The sequence below is a fragment of the Rhinopithecus roxellana genome, chromosome 8 (genome assembly GCF_007565055.1).
Source record: "Rhinopithecus roxellana isolate Shanxi Qingling chromosome 8, ASM756505v1, whole genome shotgun sequence".
Taxonomy (NCBI): domain Eukaryota; kingdom Metazoa; phylum Chordata; class Mammalia; order Primates; family Cercopithecidae; genus Rhinopithecus; species Rhinopithecus roxellana.
Genome location: NC_044556.1, coordinates 129,801,185 through 129,825,275, shown reverse-complemented (window position 1 = coordinate 129,825,275; position 24,091 = coordinate 129,801,185). Strand labels below are relative to the sequence as shown.

The 24,091-nt window shown below is 39.0% G+C and overlaps 2 protein-coding genes across 4 annotated transcripts; both read left to right on the top strand.

The window, feature by feature from the left end:
• Positions 1 to 2,848, top strand: LOC115899056 (torsin-1A-interacting protein 2). Its single transcript, XM_030935232.1, has one exon. The coding sequence runs from the start codon at positions 392 to 394 to the stop codon at positions 785 to 787; it is 396 nt and encodes a 131-aa protein (XP_030791092.1). The 5' UTR covers positions 1 to 391; the 3' UTR covers positions 788 to 2,848.
• LOC104672001 (torsin-1A-interacting protein 2) lies at positions 9 to 24,091 on the top strand. 3 transcript variants are annotated; one of them, XM_010375664.2, is made up of 6 exons: positions 9 to 132; positions 9,727 to 9,839; positions 12,966 to 13,145; positions 16,287 to 16,805; positions 19,690 to 19,791; positions 20,499 to 22,286. In XM_010375664.2, the coding sequence occupies exons 3-6, from the start codon at positions 13,112 to 13,114 to the stop codon at positions 21,254 to 21,256; spliced, it is 1,413 nt and encodes a 470-aa protein (XP_010373966.1). In that variant the 5' UTR covers positions 9 to 132; positions 9,727 to 9,839; positions 12,966 to 13,111; the 3' UTR covers positions 21,257 to 22,286. The 3 variants fall into 3 exon arrangements, with proteins under 3 accessions (XP_010373966.1, XP_030791091.1, XP_030791089.1); XM_030935231.1 differs by lacking the exon at positions 9,727 to 9,839 and adding an exon at positions 23,519 to 24,091 and having other exon boundaries at positions 18 to 132; positions 20,499 to 21,283; XM_030935229.1 differs by lacking the exon at positions 9,727 to 9,839 and having other exon boundaries at positions 18 to 132.

Below are 24,091 nucleotides of genomic sequence, written 5' to 3'. Positions count from 1 at the left end.
AGCCAAGTGCCTCTGTGTGACACGACCCGCAGCTGATAACGCATACGAAAAATATAACTAATTTAGACTAGAGCCCTATCTCTTCTTGAGAAGCTGGGATTTGAAGGAGCTATCCTGAGATCTGTACTGCTAGTAAGTGACTGATAACTTTATAAACTGGATCGGTCCCTGAGTTCAGAGACTGAGTTGCAATTGAGTGAAAAATAGACAACGAAATCTTGAAGAATTGCACTGAGGTGCAAGCCAAGTTTATTTGGCTCTCCAAATAATATTGGTTGAACTAAGAAATTGGTAATCCAAACCTGTAATAGGACTGGTGTTTGGGTGTCTCTCTTTGTCATTGTTGCCTCTTGCTGTTACATTGCTGTCTGTGTTGTCTTTCTAGGTCCAGATGTTTTCAGATAATTCACATTGCCCTGATTGTGGACAACAGTGGTTCCCTAGTTTAGAACTAGGCCACTGGTTGTACCAAACTGAACTTGTTGAAAATGAATGTTACCAGGTATTCTTAGACCGTATTAACAGAGCTGATTATTGCCCTGAGTGTTATCCCGATAATCCTGCTAATAGAAGCCTTGTTCTTCCTTGGTCTTTCCCACTTGAGTGGGCTCCCCAGAATCTCACCAGATGGACCTTTGAGAAAGCTTGCCACCCATTTCTTCTGGGTCCTCCACTGGTTAGAAAAAGAATACATGACTCTCGAGTAGCTGGTTTTAACCCTGCATTACAGTTAATCTTGACCAGAACAGATAAAACCTTAAACAAAAAGCTGGGTCAAAACAAATAGCTTCTATAATAGTCAAAATTGCCAACTCTAGAGGCTTTTGTGTAGGTAGCCCAAGGAAGATGGAAAAATAATTAATTTCTAAGTCTGACCCAGATTGTCACTACTTTGGGAACTGCTTAAATTGTTGGATCTGCTTCTGTGGCCTATACATATTTTATTCACTATGAACTTAGTTAGTATTCCAGCCAGACTATTCATCTAGACTGAGATACACACACACACACACACACACACACACACACACACACACATATATACATAAAATAATCCGTATTTCCTATAAACTGTTTTGGAACTAACTTACCACTCCTAAAAAAATTTCTGCAGCCTAATGAGTGACATATGACGAAGTAGTCCTAGAGGGGAAGTCCCATACTGTGTGCTTCATAATGGTATTTCTAATGATAACTTTTGTAGGAAAGCAGCCTCATTATAGCTGGATCCTAGATTAGTCCAGTGAATTTTAATAAGAAATTATGCTGTTGTAAACTCACCTCTTACGCATTGGTCAGCGATGATATATATATATAACGTTTATCCATATATAGCCATTTATTCATCATTGGCCCTGTTTGGCCCATCCTCAGTGTGGCTGTGACATTATTGATAACTGGTCACTCAGATAAATCACGTTCTATTAGGAAACACCTACATAGGTGATGCAGAAACATGCAGAAATGCCACCTGTTTATACTTACGTGGCTTTACATAAACAAAAGACTGTCTTGTCTTTGTGGTGACTGAATTTACAATGTCCTCCCCTGGAAATGGAAAAGTACCTATCTAGGAGATGTATGACAAAAGAAATTATCAAGCCTGACTTCATATATATTATGAACAGTCTAGGGGAAGCATCTTTCTTAGAACTAAGAAGGTCTGCTGAACATTGGCCGCATTCTGGACTTCTATTGTTCATTAAAATCATGGACCCAGAGTTGGGGTTAAGCCAGTTAGAAAAAGCTGTTGAAACATCTCAAAGGCCACTGAACAATTTTTAAATTACACTTAACATGCCAGGTATCTAGGTATCTAGTGCTTTTGTACCACCTCAGCAATATTATCAAGGTCCCAGCTTCTTTCTGTCCTTCCCCCTTGGATTCCTCTTTTTTTTGTTTTTTTATTGCTTTTTTAAAAGTAGTGACCAAGTCTTGCTATATGGCCCAGGCTGGTTTCCAACTCCTAGGCTCAAGCCGTCCTCCTACCTCGGTCTCCCAAGGTACTGGGATTATAGGCGTGAGCCACCCCACCCGGCCTAGGATCCATGTTTGCTTTTTATCGTTAGGATTTTTTTTTTTTTCGATGAGTACAATATGACTTCTTGTTGATAACAGACATTTTAATTCCTAGGAAAGGCTGGAAGTAGAGAGCAAAAGTCTTTCTTTCAAGTCTGTCTTTTATTTGGAAATCAAGTCTTTCCAAAAAATCTCTAGCAGATTTCTTCTTATATCTTATTATAAAGTATCAGTTTACAAGGGAGCCTGGGAAAGCTCGGCAAAGGGGAATAGGGTTATCATTGCCTGGGTAGGGCACGTTGCCTCCATTGAAAAAATCAGGGCTCTTTTTTTTTTGTTTTTCTGACAGAGTCTCGCTGTCTCGCCCAGGATGGAGTGCAGTGGCATGATCTTGGCTTACTGCAACCTTTGCCTCCTAGGTTCAAGCGATTCTCCTGCCTCAGCCTCCCGAGTAGCGGGGATTACAGGTGCCTGCCACCACACCTGGCTAAGTTTTGTGTTTTTAGTACAGACGGGGTTTCACCATCTTGGCCAGGCTGGTCTTGAACTCCTGACTTCAGATGATCCACCTGCCCTGGTCTCCGACAGTGCTGGGATTACAGGTGTAGCCACTGTGCCCGACCAGGGCTCTTTTAGCAAGGAAAACGTGAGGAATGAATGGCTATTGGTGTGCAACAAATCATACTTGCTACATGTTGTGAAACCTGAAGTTATTTGTTAGTCTGTATGAAGAATGTACCCCAGAGATGCACCCTGTGTCTGCCTTATGTCTCTTACAGTGGAGGTTCTCTCCTGTTATATTGCTGAATAAACTATGTGAACTGCTAAATTGACTGAAGACTAGTTAGTTTATCACTAACTCTTTAATGAAGAATTTCACTATCCTACAGTTCTTCCTAAAAAGTGAAAATTTACTTTAAGTGCTTTTGAGAATAGTATTATGATCAGTATTATTGCCCCTACATTTTTTAATTACTAGAGAATGCTTACGTTGTAAGGACATATACAAAGAAACATTCTACAAATATGAAAATTTAAATATCAGCAAAATAGAGAAAAGGTCTTTGTTTTTGTTTTAGTGAATCTCTCCATTAAATAGTAAGATCAGATTAAAAGGATTTATACCATTGATTTCTCAAATCAATACCTAAGCAGTACCTGTGAGAGCTTGTTTAAAAATGGAGATTTCTTGGTCTGCTTTAGAAATTTTGATTCCAAGGCCGGGCGCGGTGGCTCAAGCCTGTAATCCCAGCACTTTGGGAGGCCAAGACGGGCGGATCATGAGGTCAGGAGATCAAGACCATCCTGGCGAACACAGTGAAACCCCGTCTCTACTAAAAAATACAAAAAACTAGCCGGGCGAGGTGGCGGGCGCCTGTAGTCCCAGCTACTCGGGAGGCTGAGGCAGGAGAATGGCGTGAACCCGGGAGGCGGAGCTTGCCGTGAGCTGAGATCTGGCCACTGCACTCCAGCCTGGGCAACAGAGCGAGACTCCGTCTCAAAAAAAAAAAAAAGAAAAAAAAAAAGAAATTTTGATTCCTCAGGTTGCTTGTAGGGCCCAGGAATCTGCATATTATAAAAAACACCTCATGCCGAGTGCAGTGGCGTGTATCTGTTACCACGGCTACTTCGAAGGTTGAGGCAGCAGGATCACTTGAGCCCAGGAATTCAAGACCAGCCTGAGACCCCTGTCTCTTTCAAAAAAAACAACAAAAAGGTATAAATAGTACTTTTGGAGATTCTGATGCAGGTGCTCTCTGGATCATACTTTGAGAAATGCTGTAGTAATATGTCCATAGTGTTTACTTATCTGGCTTAAAAGGGTGGGAACAGAGTAGTCATAATACTGCAAGATAGTACCATTTATTTGGTAATACTGGTAATGTAAAAAGAGGTTTCATGTCAGACTGAAGATCACTCTTGATAATTTAGGTCATAACTCAGCCACATTTTTCTCATTAATTAATCAGGAATGTTTCAGTCCTCTTCACAAACAGTTTTGTTTGGTGTCATTATAAACTATGTGAATATATGGGCCAGAAAAAATGAATAAAAAATATTAATTTTAATATTAAGAGGGTTACTTTGCCTTCAAACATTATCACATACCTGTTATATGGTAAGCTGTCAGAAATCAACATCATGTAGTAGAGCTCATAAAATTGAGCAAAGGAGAAAATTGAGGAAGCCTTTGAACAAAGCTTTTCACCTTAGGTCTTTCTAGTATATCTTCATATGGCTTAAAATATTGCAGGTTGTTCTAAAATACTCCATAGTTGATATGAATAATGAATTTTATTAAAACAAATGCTGTGTTGGTAAAATTAGTTGTAATGACATGATCTGGAGGGTTATCCAGTGTTTTAAATAGTGTGAGCTACACTCGTCTCTATTTTTATAGCGTGGAAGAGTTGGTAATATTGGTTATATGTTATGGTAGCATTTCTAAAATGACCATTATAACTAGTTCCTGTTATTTTATGGCAGACCTGGTAGTGAAAAGGTTAATGGAAACATGCAAGGGCAGACCGGAAAGAAAATATATCCACCAAAGAGGTAGCTGTTGGGAGATGTGAGTGAGTGAGGTGAGATTTGTCTCTGAGTCACAGGTGAAGGAAGCCCAGGCAAACAAGAAGGCAGAAATGAGTCCATGGCATCCAAAGAATATGTTGCAGTCCACATGTCATAGCTGTCTATAAAAGTGAGATGAGCTGTAGCCCTTTCATCTCTCCAGTCTCCCTGGCAACCCTGAGTCTCCATGGAATTTTGGGGACACAGCTTGAAAATTGCTTTTTATAGAGGCAAAATAATGGCCTTGCAGCCAGCTGGGTTTGTATTCTAATTCTGACACTATTAAATGACCTTAGGCATTTTAACCTCTCTGTATCTAGTTTCTTCATCTGTGAAAAAGGTTGTGTAATAATACCCACTTCATACTGTTGTGAGGTGTAAGTGCAATAACATATACCAAACATATGGCACATACTAAATCTTTAGGATGAGGAAAGATGTAGGGCAAGAAAGCAAAAGCAGAAGTTAGAACTGGGGAATGATGTAGAGTCTTACTTGTTTTGGTTTTTTTTTTTTTTTTTGAGAGAGTCTCGTTTTGTCACTTAGGCTGGAGTGCAGTAGCGCCTTCATGGCTCACTGCAGCCTTGACCTTCTGGGGTCAAGTGATCCTCCCACTTCAGCCCCCTAAGTAGGTGTGACTACAGGTTTGCACCACCACACCCAGCTAATTTTTGTATTTTTGTAGAGATGGAGTATCGCCGTGTTGCCCAGACTGGTCTTGAACTCCTGGCTTCAAGCAATCCACTCACCTCGGCCTCCCGAAGTGCTGGGATTATAGGCATGAACCACCATGTCCACCGAGTCTTAGTTTTAGAACAAGGATTAAAGCCAATTGTTTGAACTGATGCTGAATTATTATAAACTTATTGGCTGGTGGCTCACACATGTAATCCCAGCACTTTGGGAGGCTGAGGCAGGAGGATGACTTGAGTCCAGGAGTTGAAAACAAGCCTGAGCTATAGTGAGACCCCCCCCAACTCTACAAAAAAGTTTTAAAAATAAAAAAAATTAGCTGGATGTGGTGACATGTGCCTGTAGTCCCAGCAACTCAGTAGGCTGAGTTGGGAGGATCACTTGAGCCTCAGTGAGCTATGAGTTTGAGGCTGCAGTGAGCTATGATGGTACTACTGCCCTCCAGCCTGGGCAACAGAGTGAGGCCCTGTATCTAAAAACAAAAACAAAAAACTTCTTAAATCTCTCCTGATGAAGGACAAGATTGGTTTTGGGATGAGGCTGAGCCTGTGACATAAGTCAAATGGTCTTAGGTGTAAAGATTAAAAGGCCTGGAAGGATGGATGACCCAAGGCAGATTTTTGTCACAATGTTTAGGCCCTTTTTATAATCTTAATTATGGTAGATATAATTGCTATATGTCTTATATCACCTGAGACTTTCCACAACACTGAAATAAATTCCTTAAGTGGCAGGTCCCTGAAGAGGAAAAAGAAAAGAAATAGAGAAAAGTTGAAGGATATATACAAATTCACTCAGGTCATATGTGCTAGAGTCACAATTCAAACCTAGATTTAAGTATTCCAGAGTCAGGGTGCTTGTGGTATGCTTAATACAAGTCTTTTATAGTATCATGGTTAGGTCCCACAGCTAGACTACCTGAGTTCAAATCCTGACTGCCCTCAGTAGTCACGTGTTCTTGGGTAAGGTTCTTAACTTTTCTGTATCTCAGTTTCCTCATCTCTAAAATAGTAGGAATATTAATAGTCTACACCTCATAAGATTGTTGTGAAGATTAAATGAGTTAATAAAGTGCTTTGAATGATGCCTGGCACAAAGAAGGCACTCAATAAATAGTAGTTCTTATAGTTGTTGTCTATGCTTTATATGTTACTCATTTTCATAGCAGGATTGTAACTACTTGTTTCAGGGCCAAGATATCGGTTTCTTTTTATTCCTAGAGCCTAAAATGGCATCACTCACTAAAATAAAATTGTGTTTAAAAATAAAGATATATACTTAATTCTATCCCAACTGTCATTCTTTTGTCATGATGGCATTTATATCTAAACTACCATCCTGGAATGGCTGATTCTTTTGTGCTCTTCTTGGCTGCTAAACTTCTAATTTCCTTCTCCATTTAAAAAATGGTCTTAGTACTTTCTGATACCTACGCTGCCTCCCCTCCCCAAGTTTTCCCCAGGTCACCATCCCCTCCCCTCTTTTTCACTGGTCCCCATGGCAATGCTAGCAGTTTGCAGGATGGAGTGGAGGATGGGTAAGGTCCTTTTGCTCTCCCAGCTCTGATTTTGTTCTCAAAGGCAGCTTTTCCGTGTCCTGTCTCTTCCCAGCTGGTTGTGACAAAATGTCTAGGAGGCCATGGTAGAAGCATACTCTGTAATGTAAGGTCATTGCATGTAGGCTCAAAGAGTTTCCATTACAGGTCTTTCCTTTTGATACTTATTTTTTTTACAGAGACTAATTTATTTTATTACTCATTTAAAAAGGCAGTAACTACATCAAACATGTAGAAAAGTGCAGAGAATAATATAACAAGACCTGTGCCCAGATCTCAAATATATGAACATTTTATCACATTTACCTCAGTTGTTTTTATTTTTTTAAGGAAACTTTATGTGTACAGTTGACACCCACTCTTATTCCTTGCAGAAGCAAGCCCTAAATGGAAGTTGATATGTATCCTTTCCATTTATGTATTTATGTTTTGTTATAAATTTATATATGTAAATAATGCTGTACATTATTTTCTGTACATGTACATGCTGTACATATCACTCTGTAGTGACAAAAAATGGAATACTTTCAAACCTTCATTAGTATCAAATATGTATACATACACACACATATATATGTATGTACATGTATTTATTTTGTTTGTTTTTTCCCGCCGAGACAGGGTCACTCAGGCTGGATTGTAGTGGCGTGATCTTAGCTCCCTGCAGCCTTGAACTCCTGGGCTCAAGGGATTGTCCTCCTTAGCCTCCTGAGTAGCTGGGATTACAGGCATGTGACACCATGCCTGGCTAATTTTTAAATTTTTTTTGTAGAGACATCATCTCATTATGTTGCCCAGGCTGATCTTGAACTTCTAGACTCAAGCAATCCTCCCGCCTTGGCCTCCCAAAGTGTTGTGAAGATTAAATGAGTTAATACATAAAGTGATTTAAATGCTGCCTGACACAAAGAAGGCACTCAATAAATAGTAACTTTTTTTTTTTTTTTTTCTTGAGACAGAGTCTCGCTCTGTCGCCCAGGCTGGAATGCAATGGCTGGATCTCAGCTCACTGCAAGCTCCGCCTCCCGGGTTCACGCCATTCTCCCGCCTCAGCCTCCCGAGTAGCTGGGACTACAGGCGCCCGCCACCTCGCCCGGCTAGTTTTTTGTATTTTTAGTAGAGACGGGGTTTCACTGTATTAGCCAGGATGGTCTCGATCTCCTGACCTCGTGATCCGCCCGTCTCAGCCTCCCAAAGTGCTAGGATTACAGGCTTGAGCCACCGTGCCCGGCCAATAGTAACTTTTATAGTTGTGTGTGCTGTATATGTTACTTGTTTTCATAGCAGAATTCGTAACATCCTGGCTTACATGTGTGAGCCATCATACCTGGCCCAAATTTAGAAACATGTAGTACGTATTGAATTGTAATTAGCCTTATAGCACTTAATATTGTATGTTGGAATCTTCTAAACTTGGTTATGTAACTTCAACGCAAAAGTCATCTGGTATACCACACAGTGTCACCTACCGGGTAGTCAAAGCGTTTACCATTTTACAGTGAGTGAGATGAAGCAGAAAGGGTACATCTTAGAAGACGGAGCACAAGGCAGCCACATTTACAGAGGAAGCAGTGAGGTAAATGTGTCCCTCTTAGAGAAGTCCCAGGAAATAGAAATTAAGCAAGGCATCCCTCAGCCGGCCATCTAGTATGTTCTCCTTAAATGGAGAATAAAACCTTACAGCCTTAACCTGTTACAAGCCTTGATGGAGACAACTAAAGCAAAATGATGCAAGTTTTGCTGCAGATTTCAGGGTCACAGGGAAGTGGAAATGACTGTCAGTGATGAGGCTACATTTTATTTAAGTAGAAATCTGAATCACTAGAACCGCCATAGATAGAGCACTGAACACCAACATTTCGTAATTGAACTTGCAAGGGATTCACTCAAAGTGAATGTCTTTCGTTGCCATATGAAGCACACAGGTCTCATCAGTTCCTTGTAGAAGATACTATCAAAAGCATCTATTTTGGGACATGCTTATGGAGTGCTTTTCCCTACAGCTATAGAAAGCTCCAACTACCCCATTTTCCTTCAGGATGAGGCTCTGCCTCACTTCCATTATGCTGTCCCGAGGTTCCTAATGAACACATATCCTGGTAGAGATCAGACACTGTTCAAAAGATTGACCTGCCTGGCTGGGCACGTTGTCTCACGACTAATCCCAGCACTTTGTGAGGCTGAGGCAGGCAGATCACTTGAGGCCAGGAGTTTGAGACCAGCCTGGGCAACATGGTGAGACCCTGTGTGTACTAAAAACACAAAAATTTAGCTGGGCATGGTGGTATGCACCTGTAGTCCCAGCTACGAAGGCTGAGGCAAGAGAATTGCTTGATCTTGGGAGTTGGAGGTTGCAGTGAGCCAAGATTACACCACTGCACTCCAGTCTATGTGATAGAGCAAGATTCTATCTTGGAGGAAAAAAAAAAAAAAGAAAGATTGTCTTGCCTCCGGAACAGTGGCCTCCAGATCTCTCAGATACCCTGCCATGTGATCTTATCTGAGGATTTGTCAAGAACTCTTGTTTGTCCCGCTTCTTGCACTGTGTGAGGGAAATGCCATTTCAACTATAAACAGTGATGATATGTTACAAAAGGTCTGAATGAAGTGGGCTATAGGATCTATGTGTGCTTCATGACAGGAAAAGTGTATGTTAAGCATTTGTAAGATTATAGAAATATCTGTGATGGCACCTTTGCAGATTCTTTTGGACTGCAAACTAGTAACCAAGTAATATATTTTTGAAAGCCCTCAGTTCTGTTTGTTTGCAATAAAGTTTATTGAGGATAATCTATGTCACATACAATTAACGTACAGATTTTAAGTTTGATAACAAATGGAACCACCACCTCAGTAAAGATATTAAACATTTTTTTTTCTTTTTTGAGACGGAGTTTTGCTCTGTCGCCCAGGCTGGAGTGCAGTGGCGTGATCTTGGCTCACTGCAACCTCTGCCTCCCGGGCTCAAGTGATCCTCCCACCTCAGCAGCTGGGACTACAGGTAAGCACCACCACGCCCGGCTAGTTTTTGTTATTTTTTTTTTGTAGAGATGGGATTTCACCATGTCCAGGCTGGTCTTGAACTCCTAAGCTCAATTGATCTGTCTGCCTTGACCTCTGAAAGTGCTGATATTACAGGTGTGAGCCATTGTACCTGGTCATCAGTACTTCAGTGCTGTAATTTTACAACTTTTAAAGATAATCTAATTTATTTGAATTGCTATGTATAATATTACATTGTAAGAATATGACAATTTTTTATACCCACTTTCTTATTAATGAACATACAGATTTTCTCATTTTTCCTCATTTTAAACAATACAGCAATGGATATTTTGGGGCATATGAATGAGTTTCTCTGTTATATGTCTAAAAATGAAGTTGCTGATTTGTAGAATATGTTTGTCTTAATTTTCTTTGCCATATTTCTCTCTAAAGTTGTAATAACAGTTTACTTAATTGCCATTAGGGGTTGTATTTCCTTAACTAGTCTTTTTTCATATTCATTATGTTTTCATATTTCCTCTGTTGAACTGCTTGTTCATCCCTTTACCCACTTTTTCATAGCATTATTTGTCTTGTACTGATTTGTGGAATTCTTTATGTGTTCTTGATATTAACTCCTTACTGGTTTTATATGTTGCAGATGTTTTTCTAGTCAGAGACTTATCTTTTAATTTTGATATCTTGTGTAGAAATTAAAAATTTTTTAATGGGGTCACGTTTGTCAAATTTTACTTTCTGGTTTGTGTATTGTATATCTTATTTTAAGAAACCCTTGCAGTTATAAAGATATTTGATATTCTGAAAGTTTAAAAGTTTTACTTTTTACATTTAGGTCTTTAATATGGACTTGATTTTTATATGAAGTAGGAGACAGAAATCTAATTTTCCCCCCGTTTGAATAGTCAGTTGTCCCCAAACTATTTATTCACGAATTCATTATTTCCCTATGCTGAATTAGCCAATTTCCTTATGTATGTATGCTGCGTATACTTCTTTACTCTCTATTCTGTATATTGTTTGTCTATTCCTGTGCCAGTGTTCCATTGCTTTTATTACTTTAAGATTTTTTTTTTTTGGTGACAGAGTCTTGCTTTGTCACCCAGGCTGGAATGCAGTGATGCAATCTGGGCTCACTACAACCTCTGCCTCCTGGGTTCAAATGATTCTCCTGCCTCAGCCTCCTGAGTAGCTGGGATTACAGGCATGCACCACCATGCCTGGCTAATTTTTGTATTTTTAATAGAGATGGGGTTTCACCATATTGGCCAGGCTGGTCTCGAACTCCTGACCCTTGGGTGATCTGCCTTTCTCAGCCTCCCAAAGTGCAGGAATTACAGGCATGAGCCACCATGCCCAGCCTATTTTAAGTTTAAAGAAGGTTTGATACCTGGTAAAGATTGCCCCCTTCTTCTTCAGAATTATGCTGACTCTTCTTGATCCTTTGCTGCTGTTTTTGAATTTTAGGATCAGCTTTTCCATTTCACTAGAAACCAACAATAATCAAAAAACTTGAGATTTTGTTTCAAATTGCATTAAATTTGTAGATTAATTTGGAGAAAATGGGCATCAATGGTTTTTAGTCTTATTGTCTACTCATGATATATTTTTCTGTTTACTTGTCTCTTTTTTATATACTTCAATAAAGTTCTGTATTTTTCTCTCTGAAGTTGTGTTTTAAAGAAACAGCTTTATTGAGGTATAATTTACATACCATAAAATTCACCACTGTCTAAAGATCTTGCATATCTCTTGTAGGATTTAATACTAGGTATGTTTTAGTTTTTATTCTAGGTTCCTTATGGTTATTGTGAGTAGCGTCTTTGCTTTTGAAAATTTTTGTTATTGGTACATAGGAAACTTTTAACCTATTTTCTTGGTTTTGGCTGGCAGGAAAAATTTTTTTAACAAAACTTGAAAAGGACTGGGGACTTTTTATTTTCTGTCATGAGCTAGGATGGGAGAGAAAACTTCATTGCAACATACGATGGCTTGAAAGCCCAGTCCCAGGAACTTGAAGAAGATAAAAGCAGTGATAAGGAACCCTCCAAACACTTATGCTAAGTGTTCACAGCGGCAGAAAGAAGAGTCTGTCCCTAACTCTTTTCTTCCCTTCCAGTTTATCTATGGCACCACTCTTTATTTATACATTCATTTATTTTTTCATATGCTTTTAAGTTAAAATACGGAGTTATTACTATACACTAGGCACCGTGTAGGCATTGGGGATGAAAGTTTTTAATGTGTAAAATTAAATTTTACAAAAGAGTACTGAGAAAAACATAAAGACGGCAAATTGGCTAGCCTCCCAGCTAGGCTGTCAAAAAACTGTAACACTTCACACAGGTATTTCTTATATATTTTTGTATTTAAGCCTCATAGGTATCATTATTCTCATTTTTATAGGGAATGAATGTTAAGTAACTTTACTGATCAATTTGTTTTTGACAAAAAATAAATTAACTATAAAATATTTTTAATTGCTTATAAAGTGCCTTTGATTTGGCTCCTTTTGTGTAAATCTTAATAATTTTATCTTTGAGCATTGCATAAAAAGGCATTGTATAAAAGGATATCTGTCTCCATATTTTACAAAAGAATACTTTGAGAGAACCACTTCAAAGTCAGTCCAAATGTGTCGTGGTACACCTCACAGCAGCCATCTCAGTTTGTGGGAACCTCCTGTGCCTTGTTACTTTTTAATATAGTGAAAGCTTCTAATAGGCAGACTATGAGAAAATCATCTGGGACAGAAATTGAAGACATGCAGGAAATCTGCAGTGATTGTTTCAGCAATGACTTCAATTTCTACTCTGAGATTTATTTTTTATTTTAATTCAAGCTATTCTCTTGAAGATTCTGGTCACTTGATCTTACTTTTTATACTCTTTCAACTATTCTGGAATGAATTAGGAGATTATGAAATCCATGAAAGATTAACAATCTGGAGCTTTTTTCAATAGTCTAGGATTTGGAGTGTGATTCTCATGAAAGGAACTTTTCTTCACGCAGAAAGGTTTCAGAGAGGAAATATTACTCAAACTAAACATTTAATAAAGCTGATACTTGGCATTTCTCCCTTGTATGGATAAAAAGTCATTTAATTTTTTTCATTTTGTTTTAGTCACTGTATATATGGCTTATTTCCTGGGTCCACGGGAAGCATGAGTCTGTTGGGACTTGGGGCAAGAAGAAGACAAGACATCTTAACAAGGAAAACCAAGCACTAAAAAAAGTATCCCCCCAACTCTGAAGAGATAGAGCATAAACATGGCCGACACTGGACTTAGGGAACCTCAAGAGGGTAAGACTGATTTGTCTAGCACTGAGGGTGCTGCTGTGGGAAACCAGGGCTGTGCAGAGAGAGAAAATCTCTGATGACTAAAATCTGCGGTTTTGAAGTAAAACTAATTCAGTGGATTCATTTGTTTTTATTATACTTATTCTTTCAAATTTACTGAATTTTACTATAATGTGAACCCTAATTATAATATAAGGAAGATAAATGTTTTAGAGACTCCAATAGTAGGGACTTACAGTAATAGAAAAATACAGTGCTCTATTTAGAAGGGCTCTTTCTTTCTTCTTCTTCTTTTTTTTTTTTTTTATGTTACCCAGGCTGGAGTGCAGTGGCGTGATCCCAGCTCACTGCAACCTCCGCCTCCCAGGCTCAAGCGATTCTCATGCTTCAGCCTCCAGAGTAGCTGGGATTACAGGCGCCTGCCACCACACCCCGCTAATTTTTGTGTTTTTAGTAGAGACGGGGTTTTGCCATGTTGGCCTGGCCGGTCTCGAACTTCTGACCTCAAGAGATCTGCCCCCCTCGGCCTCCCAAAGTGCTGGGGTTACAGGCGTGAACTACCGCTCCTGGCCTTAGATCTTTCAGTTATGGGTAAGAATTAAATTTTAGTTCATCCTGCTTATATTTTATATAGGAGATAAAGGCAAAATATGAAATAGATTTTCCAGAAGAGAAAGAGGACATTAAGTCTTGGTTATGGGAGTTAAAAAATATATTAAAGTAGAGGCCAGGTGCGGTGGCTGACGCCTGTAATTCCAGCCCTTTGGGAGACCGAGGCAGGTGAATCACCTGAGGTTGGGAGTTCGAGACCAGCCTGACCAACATGGAGAAACTCCATCTCTACTAAAAATACAAAATTAGCTGGGTGTGGTGGTGCATGCCTGTAATCCCAGCTACTTGGGAGGCTGAGGCAGGAGAATCGCTTGAACCCGGGAGGTGGAGACTGCAGTGAGCTGAGATCGGGCCATTGTACTCCATCCAGCCTGGGCAACGAGAGCGAAACTCTGTCTCAAAAAATAAATAATATATAAGAGTAGAATAGTATATGAACCCCTATGCAGTCAACATCCAGCTTCAACTGTTACCAACATAATGCTGATCTTGTTGCCTGCCTTGGATTATTTTAATGTACATCCATGATATTGTATCATTTTATTTGTAAATAGTTTACATCTCCTAAAGATAGATTCTTCGTAGATTATTTTTTAAAAAATAACCAAAATATCATCACACCTAAAAAAATAGATTAACAATTATTCCTTCATGTCATCTCATATCCTGTCATTATTCACATTTCCCAAAGTGTCTCATAATTTGTTTTTTCTTGACAGTTGGGCCACACATTGCATTTGATTTCTTATTGCTTCTAGGTTGTTCTTTTTTAAAGTTGTATTGTAGAAAATTTCAGGGCCAGGCAGGGTGGCTCACACCTGCAGGTGTGAGCACTTTGGGAGGCTGAAGCAGGCGGATCTCAAGGTCAGGAGATTGAGACCATCCTGGCTAAGACAGTGAAACCCCGTCTCTACTAAAAATACAAAAAATTAGCCGGGCATGGTGGTGGGCCACCTGCTATTCAGGAGGCTGAGGCAGGAGAATGGTGTGAACCTGGGAGATGGAGCTTGCAATGAGCCGGATCGCGCCACTGCACTGCAGCCTGGGAGACAGAGCAAAACTCCGTCTCTAAAAAAAAAAAAAAATTCAAACACATAGAAAAGTAGACAGATAAAGCGAACCTCTGTGTACCCATTAAACAGCTTCATATGCTATCAACATATAGCTAATATATAGTGGAGTAAAGAAAAAGATGAAAACATATGGCTAATATGGTTTCATCCATATGCCCTCGTTTCTCCCTTCCCCCATGTTGTTTAGTTGAAGCAAATCCTGGCTATCCATAATTTTAGTAATAAATACTTGAATATATCTCTGAAAGAGGATTCTTTTTAAAAACTGTAATTACAATACCTTTATCACACCTAAAAAGATGAATCATAATTACTTCATGTCATCAAATATCTGGCATTCAGATATTCCTGATTGTGTCATAAATATTTCTTTAATGATGGGCTTATTCGAAACTGGATCTAGACCTCGTAGTCCACATATTGTATTTGATTGATGTGTCTCTTAAGTCTCTTAATCAGTAAGTTAAGAGACTCCTGTTTTCCCCTTTTCTTGCCATTTATTTTAATTTCTTAGTGTTTTTTATTTTTATTATTATTTTTTATTGTTTTTGAGATGGAGTTTCGCTCTTGTTGCCCAGGCTAGAGTACAATGGCATGATCTTGGCTCGCTGCAACCTCCACCTCCCAGGTTCAAGCGATTCTCCTGCCTCAACCTCCCGATTACAGGCACCCGCCACCACACCCAGCTAATTTTTTGCATTTTTAGTAGAGATGGGGTTTCACCATGTTAGCCAGGCTGGTCTTGAACTCCTGACCTCAGGTGATTCACCTGCCTCAGCCTCCCGAAGTGCTGGGATTACATGCATGAGCCACCATGTCTGGCCATTCTCACTTTTATTAAAGAAACAAAGTCTTTTGGAATTTCCCACCTGCTGGGTTTTACTGATTATATTCTTGAGGCATAATTTAATATATTCCTCTATCCCTGTATTTCTTGGAAACTGGTAGCTCTAGAAGCTTATCAGATTTAAGTTCAGTTGTTTGGCAGGAATACTTCCTAAGTGGTCTAGAGTACTTCTTACTGCATTGTATTAGGAGGTTAATGATATCTGTTTGGGTTTCCCTGTTTTCATGATGTGAATTCAGATTGGTCACTGGGTTCAGCAGTTGTCAGTCTGGCTCATCCACCATAAAAGTCCCCATCAGCCTTTTGCATAAGGTTTTGCTACCATTGATGAACATTACTTTTCATTAGGGAAGAGGATATATTTAATATAACCAAAATTTGGTTCTGTCATATAAATTGTTTTATATTAGTGTCATTTTGTATTTATTAACGTAAGTTTTTTGTTGTTGTTTTAATCACCTTTAGTGGGAGCCAAGAGAAATAATGTTTAGGAAGAGTGTCTTGTAAACCATGAAAATCTATGTAAATATTATTATTAAACAGGGAGCTTTTTAAAATATAAATTTATGGGGAATTTTTTCCAATAAAAATTATAAATTTTTGTCTCAATAGACTCACAAAAGAATTTGGAAAATGATCCATCAATAAATTCTCAGGCGCAGGAGACCACAATCATGGCAAGTAATGCTGAGGAAGCTCAGACCCTACACTCTGCCTATGGTCTTAGCAAAGACCACCAAGGGGTGGAGACAGTGGGTCCGGAAAGTGCAGATACAGGTGATAAATCAGAAAGTCCAGATGAAGCAAATGTGGGGAAACATCCAAAGGATAAAATAGAAGATGAGAACAACCAGAGTTTTCTGGATGGTGAAAAAGGGCATCACCTCCCTTCAGAAAATCTGGGTGAAGAACCCTTGGATCCAGATCCCAGCCATTCTCCAAGTGACAAGGTAGGAAGAGCAGATGCACACTTAGGGAGCAGCTCTGTGGCCCTCCCTAATGAAGCAAGTGATGGAACTGGAGCATCTCAGGAACCACCTACTACAGACTCCCAGGAGGCCCAGAGTCCTGGTCACTCCAGTGCAGGGCAAGAGGGCGAGGATACACTGAGGAGGCGACTGCTGGCCCCAGGTAAGAGAACCCCTGAACTACTCTCCTGTTTTGTATTGCTCTGTTAACTGAGAAAACAGCAGAAGTCAGAGGCCGTCTTTCCAGAGAATTTTTGTCTATCTTTCGTAGGATTAAGGCCTTTGGGCCTTGCCCAAGCTCACACAAAGCCATATGACTTGAGTTGATTTTGAAATGAGTTTTCTCATCTAGACTAGCTCATTCCACTGTATTAAGTTGCTTCCTACACATAAACTGCATTTCTAAGCAATGTTTTTATTAACTGTTTATATTAATGTGATATGACAAAAAGGGGCATGACTTTTAAAAAATTCGCTTCTAGTTTTTTATTATGAGAATATTTTGACATAATTTTTAAAATCTTTTACTTTTTGGTAAACTAACTGTTACATAAATCAAAACATGGGTATAGTTAAAAATGAGCATTAATGGGACAGTGTCCTTAACTCAGTCATGTTTCAGTCTTATAGGACTTTGAGTAAGTCAGTTAGTTTCTCTATACCTGGTTTTTTCTGCCTATATGTTAAGAGGAACGAGCATGTCTTCCCTTATGAAGGTAAGCGTTGCAGGGTGCTAAATCCTTAACTGGAACTCAAGAGGTGTGAATTCTGGTTGTGGCCCTACCACTTGCTAACTTGGGTGACCTTGGGAAAGTCTCTTCCCTTCCTGGTGCTTCAATTTCCTATTTGTAAAATGAAGAAGTTGGACAAGATGATATCCAAGGATTCTAGTAGGTGTCATCTTCTGTGATTGTGTGTGGATTTGTATTTTATAAGTGCTCTGAAGAGCTCAGTCTGAAATGCCTATTTGCCAGTGCAAAAGAATATAAAATATAAGACACTGTGTTCATCAGGGACTTCAGCAAGGGCTAGTAATTCATGTTTCACTGCAAATCAATGACTAATCTCAAATATATGTTTTATTTATTAATCATTAGAATAATCTGTAACTTCAGTGAAGGCAAGGACTGTGTCCCTGTCATTCATTGTGTATCTCTGGCACCTGGCACATAGAAACACCTTTATAAATTTTGTCAAATGAATGAATGTGATTTGTATGGACCATGACCTGTGTCAGAATTTCACTGTTATGAGCTAGGTGCAATTACTTATGCCTCTAGTCCCAGTTACTTGGGAAGCTGAGTTGGGAGGAATGCTTGAGCCCATGAGTTTGAACCTGCAGTGTGCTGTGATCACCCCTGTGAATAACCACTGCATTCTAGCTAACCTGGGCAATGTAGTGAGACCCCATCTCTTTAAAAAAATTCACTGTTAGGCAGGTTCACTGTGAGTAGAAAAAAATATTGTTTAAAAAAATCCAGTTTAGGCCAAGGGCAGTGGCTCACTCCTGTGATCCTAGCACTTTGGGAGGCCAAGGCTGGTGGATCACTTGAGGCTAGGAGTTCAAGACCAGCCTGGGCAAAATGGCGAAAACCCATCTTTCCAGTAAACACAAAAACAGCTGCGTGCACTTGTAGTCCTCAGGAGGCTGAGGTGGGAGGATTGCTTGAGCCCGAGAGGTTGAAGCTGTGGTGAGCCGAAATTTCACCACCACACTCCAGCCTTGGTGACAGAGTGAGATCCTGTCTTTTAAAAAAAAAAATGCAGTTTATGTATGGAAAGCAACTTAATATAGTTGAATGAGGTTATCTATACTCTAAGAGATGAGAAACCTTGTTTTCATTTCAACTTAGCTACATCTCTTTATGTGACCTTGGGCAAGATCTTCCCTGGACCTTTTTTCATGATAGGTTAGGTAGTACAGCCGGAGTAGGTGTCCATTATAGATTCTTTCAGTTCTTAAATTCCATGATATGATGTTTTAAGAACTTACTTTTTGGGGTGATATGAGCAATCCTTTATAAGTAAAGATGATCCTACTCATCTATGCTAATAGAAGTACCTGGCTGGGGTTAAGCACAAATTTAGAGTCTAGTGTGATTTAGCTTAGAGTGCTAAAAATTGTTACCCGTCTTTTCACCCACATATTTTAAGCTTGGTGTGCCCACCCTACACCTGGATTTTTACATATTTTGTGAATTTTCTTCACCTTATATTCCTTGCTTTGTATATATCCTTCATTAAGAGTTTCAAATTTGCTTTTATAAGCTATTTTGAAACTGTACAGTAATCTCTCCTATCTCAGAACTTAGTGCTTCTGTTATTTTTATATTTGGGGTCTTGAGGAACCATGTGAAACTCGAACACTGAAATTAGAGCACAATTACCCCGTGAAGCTGAATCTCGTGTATAGCCAACATTTCTTAAATCCCTTCTTAATTTTATACATTTTGCTGAATCACATTTTAGCTAAGTTTGGCTGTAGTATTTAAATGTCTTTGTCTTTGATATAAGAGGCAGTGAGGAATTGTGAATATAGCAACATTATCCTTGAATGAATTTCACAGCATTTCATTTTATTCTTCTAAGTAGAATAAGAGTAATAGTCTTAAAGAAAAGACAGGAAAAATGTTAACTTTGGTTTTTTTTTGAGGTAGACTCTTGCTCTGTCCCCCAGATTGGAGTGCAGTGGTGTGATGTCGGCTCACTGCAACCTCCGCCTCCCGGATTCAAGCGATTCTCCTGCCTCAGCTTCCCATGTAGCTGGGATTACAGGCACCCACCATCATGCCTGGATAATTTTTGTATTTTTAGTAGAGAAACGGTTTCACCTTTTTGGCCAGACTAGTCTCGAACTGCTGACCCCAAGTGAGCCACCTACCTCAGCCTCCCAAAGTGCTGGGATTATAGGCGTGAGCCACCGTACCTGGCTAAGGTACAGCAATCCTTCTAGTCAAATCATTGTTTGGTTTGGTGAGAGATATAAAGGTATACATACTGTCATTAGTGTACTGCCTAAAAATAATATTGATTCTTTTCCTCTCCAGAGGCTGGAAGTCATCCACAACAAACACAAAAATTGGAAGAAATTAAAGAGAATGCACAGGACACCATGAGACAGATTAATAAAAAGGGTTTTTGGAGCTATGGTGAGAACAAACCTGGTTTTACTGCAGTGTTGATTCACATTCAGAAATCCTCAGTGAAAATGCCTAGAAAACTAGCAGATTTAAACAGTTTTAACATTGTGTTTATATATACTTATTTAATGATTGGTAGTAAGTCATAGTAAAATAGAAAAATAGAGTTTTAGGGATTTTTCCCTGAAGGGTACTGGCTGATATTTTGCTGTGATTAACAAAATGAAATTTCTCACAGTAGGAAAAGCTTTTCCTAAATAAGAAACAAAAACTGCTTTTCTAATTAGAGAATATTAAATTTTCAAGCGCATTTTAAAGTTATGACTCCTAAAAAAAATGGTCAGCTATAGGTAGTAGGTGCATTGAGAAGATGGAAGAAAATCTTGATCACTTATGTCTAAATTACATCATTAGTTATAAAAACAAATACATAGACTCAGCTTTTACCTTTTATTTTTTTCAATTTTTTACTGAGTACTTAACTCTTCCATGAAGGTTTTGTCTTTCAACAAAGATATCTTCAAATAATTACATCTGAGAAGAGATTAGAGAAGAGGTACTTCTGGTGGATTAAAAGTTTAAACAATTTATGCAAAAGAAACTTATTGCTCCTAGTAAAACCTGATGGTATTTCTGCCTCGTTTTAGTTTACCATAGGCTTTGTTTCTGGCTTGTGTTCTCTGTAATTTTCTGTTCTTTTCTCATTCTTTTGACAGGCCCTATCTTTCTTCTCTTCCTGGTTGTGGCTGTTGTGGCAAGTTCTGTGAATAGCTACTATTCCTCTCCAGCCCAGCAAGTGCCCAAAAATCCAGCTTTGGAGGCCTTTTTGGCCCAGTTTAGCCAATTGAAAGATAAATTTCCAGGCCAGAGTTCCTTCCTGTGGCAGAGAGGACGGAAGTTTCTCCAGAAGCACCTCAATGCTTCCAACCCCACTGAGCCAGCCACCATCATCTTTACAGCAGCTCAGGAGGGAAGAGAGACCCTGAAGTGCCTGAGCCACCATGTTGCAGACGCCTACACTTCTTCCCAGAAAGTCTCTGCCATTCAGATTGATGGGGCTGGAAGGACCTGGCAGGACAGTGACACGGTCAAGCTGTTGGTTGACCTGGAGCTGAGCTATGGGTTTGAGAATGGCCAGAAGGCTGCTGTGGTACACCACTTCGAATCCTTTCCTGCCGGCTCCACTTTGATCTTCTACAAGTATTGTGATCATGAGAATGCTGCCTTTAAAGATGTGGCCCTGGTCCTGACTGTTCTGCTAGAAGAGGAAACATTAGAAGCAAGTGTAGGCCCAAGGGAAACTGAAGAAAAAGTGAGAGACTTACTCTGGGCCAAGTTTACCAACTCTGACACTCCCAGCTCCTTCAACCACATGGACTCAGACAAATTGAGTGGGCTGTGGAGCCGAATTTCACACCTGGTACTGCCAGTCCAGCCAGTGAGGAGCATTGAAGAACAGGGGTGCCTTTTCTAAAGCTAAGCACAAAGTTGGTTACAGAAGGTATATGTTTATGAAAAAGTTTGTTTAAAGGCCTTTCATTTATGTGGAAGGAGGTTGATAAAATAGGTTGAGGAAATAGCCTGAAAAACAAAAATGAGCTTATTTTAGAAACAAGTTTTTATTTTTTACTTCTTGTAAAATCTTTCTAATCTAAGCCTTGACAAAACTAAAAATTAACCTGACTTTTTTTCTTTGCCATTTGGACCAAATCAGGTTTGAAGTATGGATGATATATATGAGAATTTTTAAAAATTGCACAGGAAGATACTCTTCTTAGAGTAACTACAGAGTGATTTTTTTTTTCTTGAGTGAGACTCTGAAGAGCCTTTTGGATGGTGTTTGGACTTGGATGAAAGCAATTAGAATTATGAAGCAATGATAACTTTTAGAAAATTTTTCTATCACATGTTGAATATTTTCAAACCTCACTTTAATAATCTAAAGTTATGGGATTATATCTTATATTAATTTTACAGTTTTGAGTAGTATGATAAAAGAAATAAGAATTCAAACCATTAAGTACCTACCTAAATACTACATGTAAGGCACTGTGCTTTTGTTCCATTCAGCTGAGGTATAAGTGTACCTCAGTACAGAATAAACAGCTGTACTCAAACGTTCTTAAAAATGAGAACCAATGGGGAAATTGTTTATAATCATTGAAAATGAAGAAATTCCAATTGGCTGTATCTCTACTTCAGCTTTTCTTGAATGATTTACAGCAGTAATTTTCAAACTGTGTCTACTGGCACCCTTCCCCTTTGTATCAGAGCAGTTCTGCTTTTAACTGTTTTATATGTCAGAGTTGTCTATGAGATTTCATTGGAACAAAGAGTTTCACTGATACTCAAGTTTGAAAACCATTAAGTGAAAAAACATCTTAGGACATAGGAGATATGTAAAAAAATTGAATGTATTAAATCTTATGAGTAGGAAGATGAAATACAGGTTTATCATATAGATACATTATTTATGAACACTAAAGATCTATACATGAACAGCAGAATGTATAAGCTAGCATTTACTAGCATGTCTCTGATGCTTTTGTTCATTTCTGTTAATCATCATTTTTGTCCCCTCTGCATGGAATTTTATACTTGTCTAGGGTGAGAGTTTGTAGACTTTCAGCAGAACATATTTTAATAATCAATTTATTTGTTTTATTTTAAAAAATTATTTTTTTTTTTTTTTTTTTTTTTTTTTTGAGGCGAAGTCTCGCTCTGTCGCCCGGACTGGAGTGCAGTGGCCGGATCTCAGCTCACTGCAAGCTCCGCCTCCCGGGTTTGCGCCATTCTCCCGCCTCAGCCTCCCGAGTAGCTGGGACTACAGGCGCCCGCCACCTCGCCCGGCTAGTTTTTTTTTTTGTATTTTTAGTAGAGACGGGGTTTCACTGTGTTAGTCAGGATGGTCTCGATCTCCTGACCTCGTGATCCGCCCGTCTCGGCCTCCCAAAGTGCTGGGATTACAGGCTTGAGCCACCGCGCCCGGCCAAAAAATTATTTTTGAATAACCAATTTAATAGTAAGTTTTATATGAACACTTGGCATAACTTGACCAGTTTATTTCTATGCAGTGATGGAACATTATGTAATACAGCTCATTTCTTGACCACCTAGTTATAGAAGTACCATTAAGTTAAAAATTAGAGAAATCCAAGAGATATTATACTTAGTGAGAGGAAGCAGAAATGGTGGGTAGATTCTCAGAGGTTTTGATGTTCAGTACTGACTGTTGGACCATGTTCTGTGATTGTAAGAAATATTGAAAACAGTTTGTATGGAGACAGTAGTTGATTAGCGTTTGAGCTCTGAAAGCAGAACTCTAGTAAAATGATCTCGACCTAACAAAGGGTCTGTTCTATTATATAGACTATTATCATAATCCTGGAATGTTTCAACTAGGTTTTGGCCTCTCCATTATATGAGATTGTATGTATGTATTTAAGAAGTCTGATAAAAGTATGGAAAGATTTTAGGAAACACTAAGACGATACAGGGATCTTTATTGATACCTAAAAAGATTACAATTGAGTAATTGCTTAATTGAGTGTAGGGGCATACCTGAAGGAAGATTTTGCATTTGGGACTTTGAAGGAATCTTCTAAGAGATTTGGGAAAAGACCTGAACAAAAAGTTAAAGCATGGTGAATGTAATGTAAATGTCAATCCAGTATAGAAGCAGAGGAAGTTGAAGGAAAATCTATATACTATATGCACATTTTTTCTGTCTTTTTAGATCTTAGATGCTAACATTACATCCACAAAACCAGTGTTGCCTTGTACAACTATTATATTGGCCTGCTGACCTGTGCTACCTCAGATCTGTAAAGGAACCAGTATGACGCATATTCTTGTTTCGTCATTCAGTCGAATATGGTTTTTCATCATTTCCTTTCAAAATAATTTAGAAAAATAAATTTCTAAAGTCACAATGGCTTTTCTTTAGCCTTTTTAAAAACACTTTTCCTTCCACGTGTAGTGCAATCAATTGAGAGTGTTGTTAGTTTTCTGTCCACTATTTCGAAAGTCTTTTTTTTTTGAGATGGAGTCTCACTCTGACTCCCAAGCTGGAGTGCAGTGGCTTGATCATAGCTCACTGTAGCTTTAAACTCCTGGTCTCAAGCAATCCTCCCACCTTAGCCTCCTGAGTAGCTGGGACTACAAGTGCATACTACCACACCACTCTACCACTCTATTTTGTATAGAGACGGGGTCTCACCATGTTGCCAGGCTGGTCTTGAACTCCTGGCCTCAAGTGAACCTCCCACCTCGGCCTCCCAAAGTGTTTGGATTACAGATGTGACCCAAT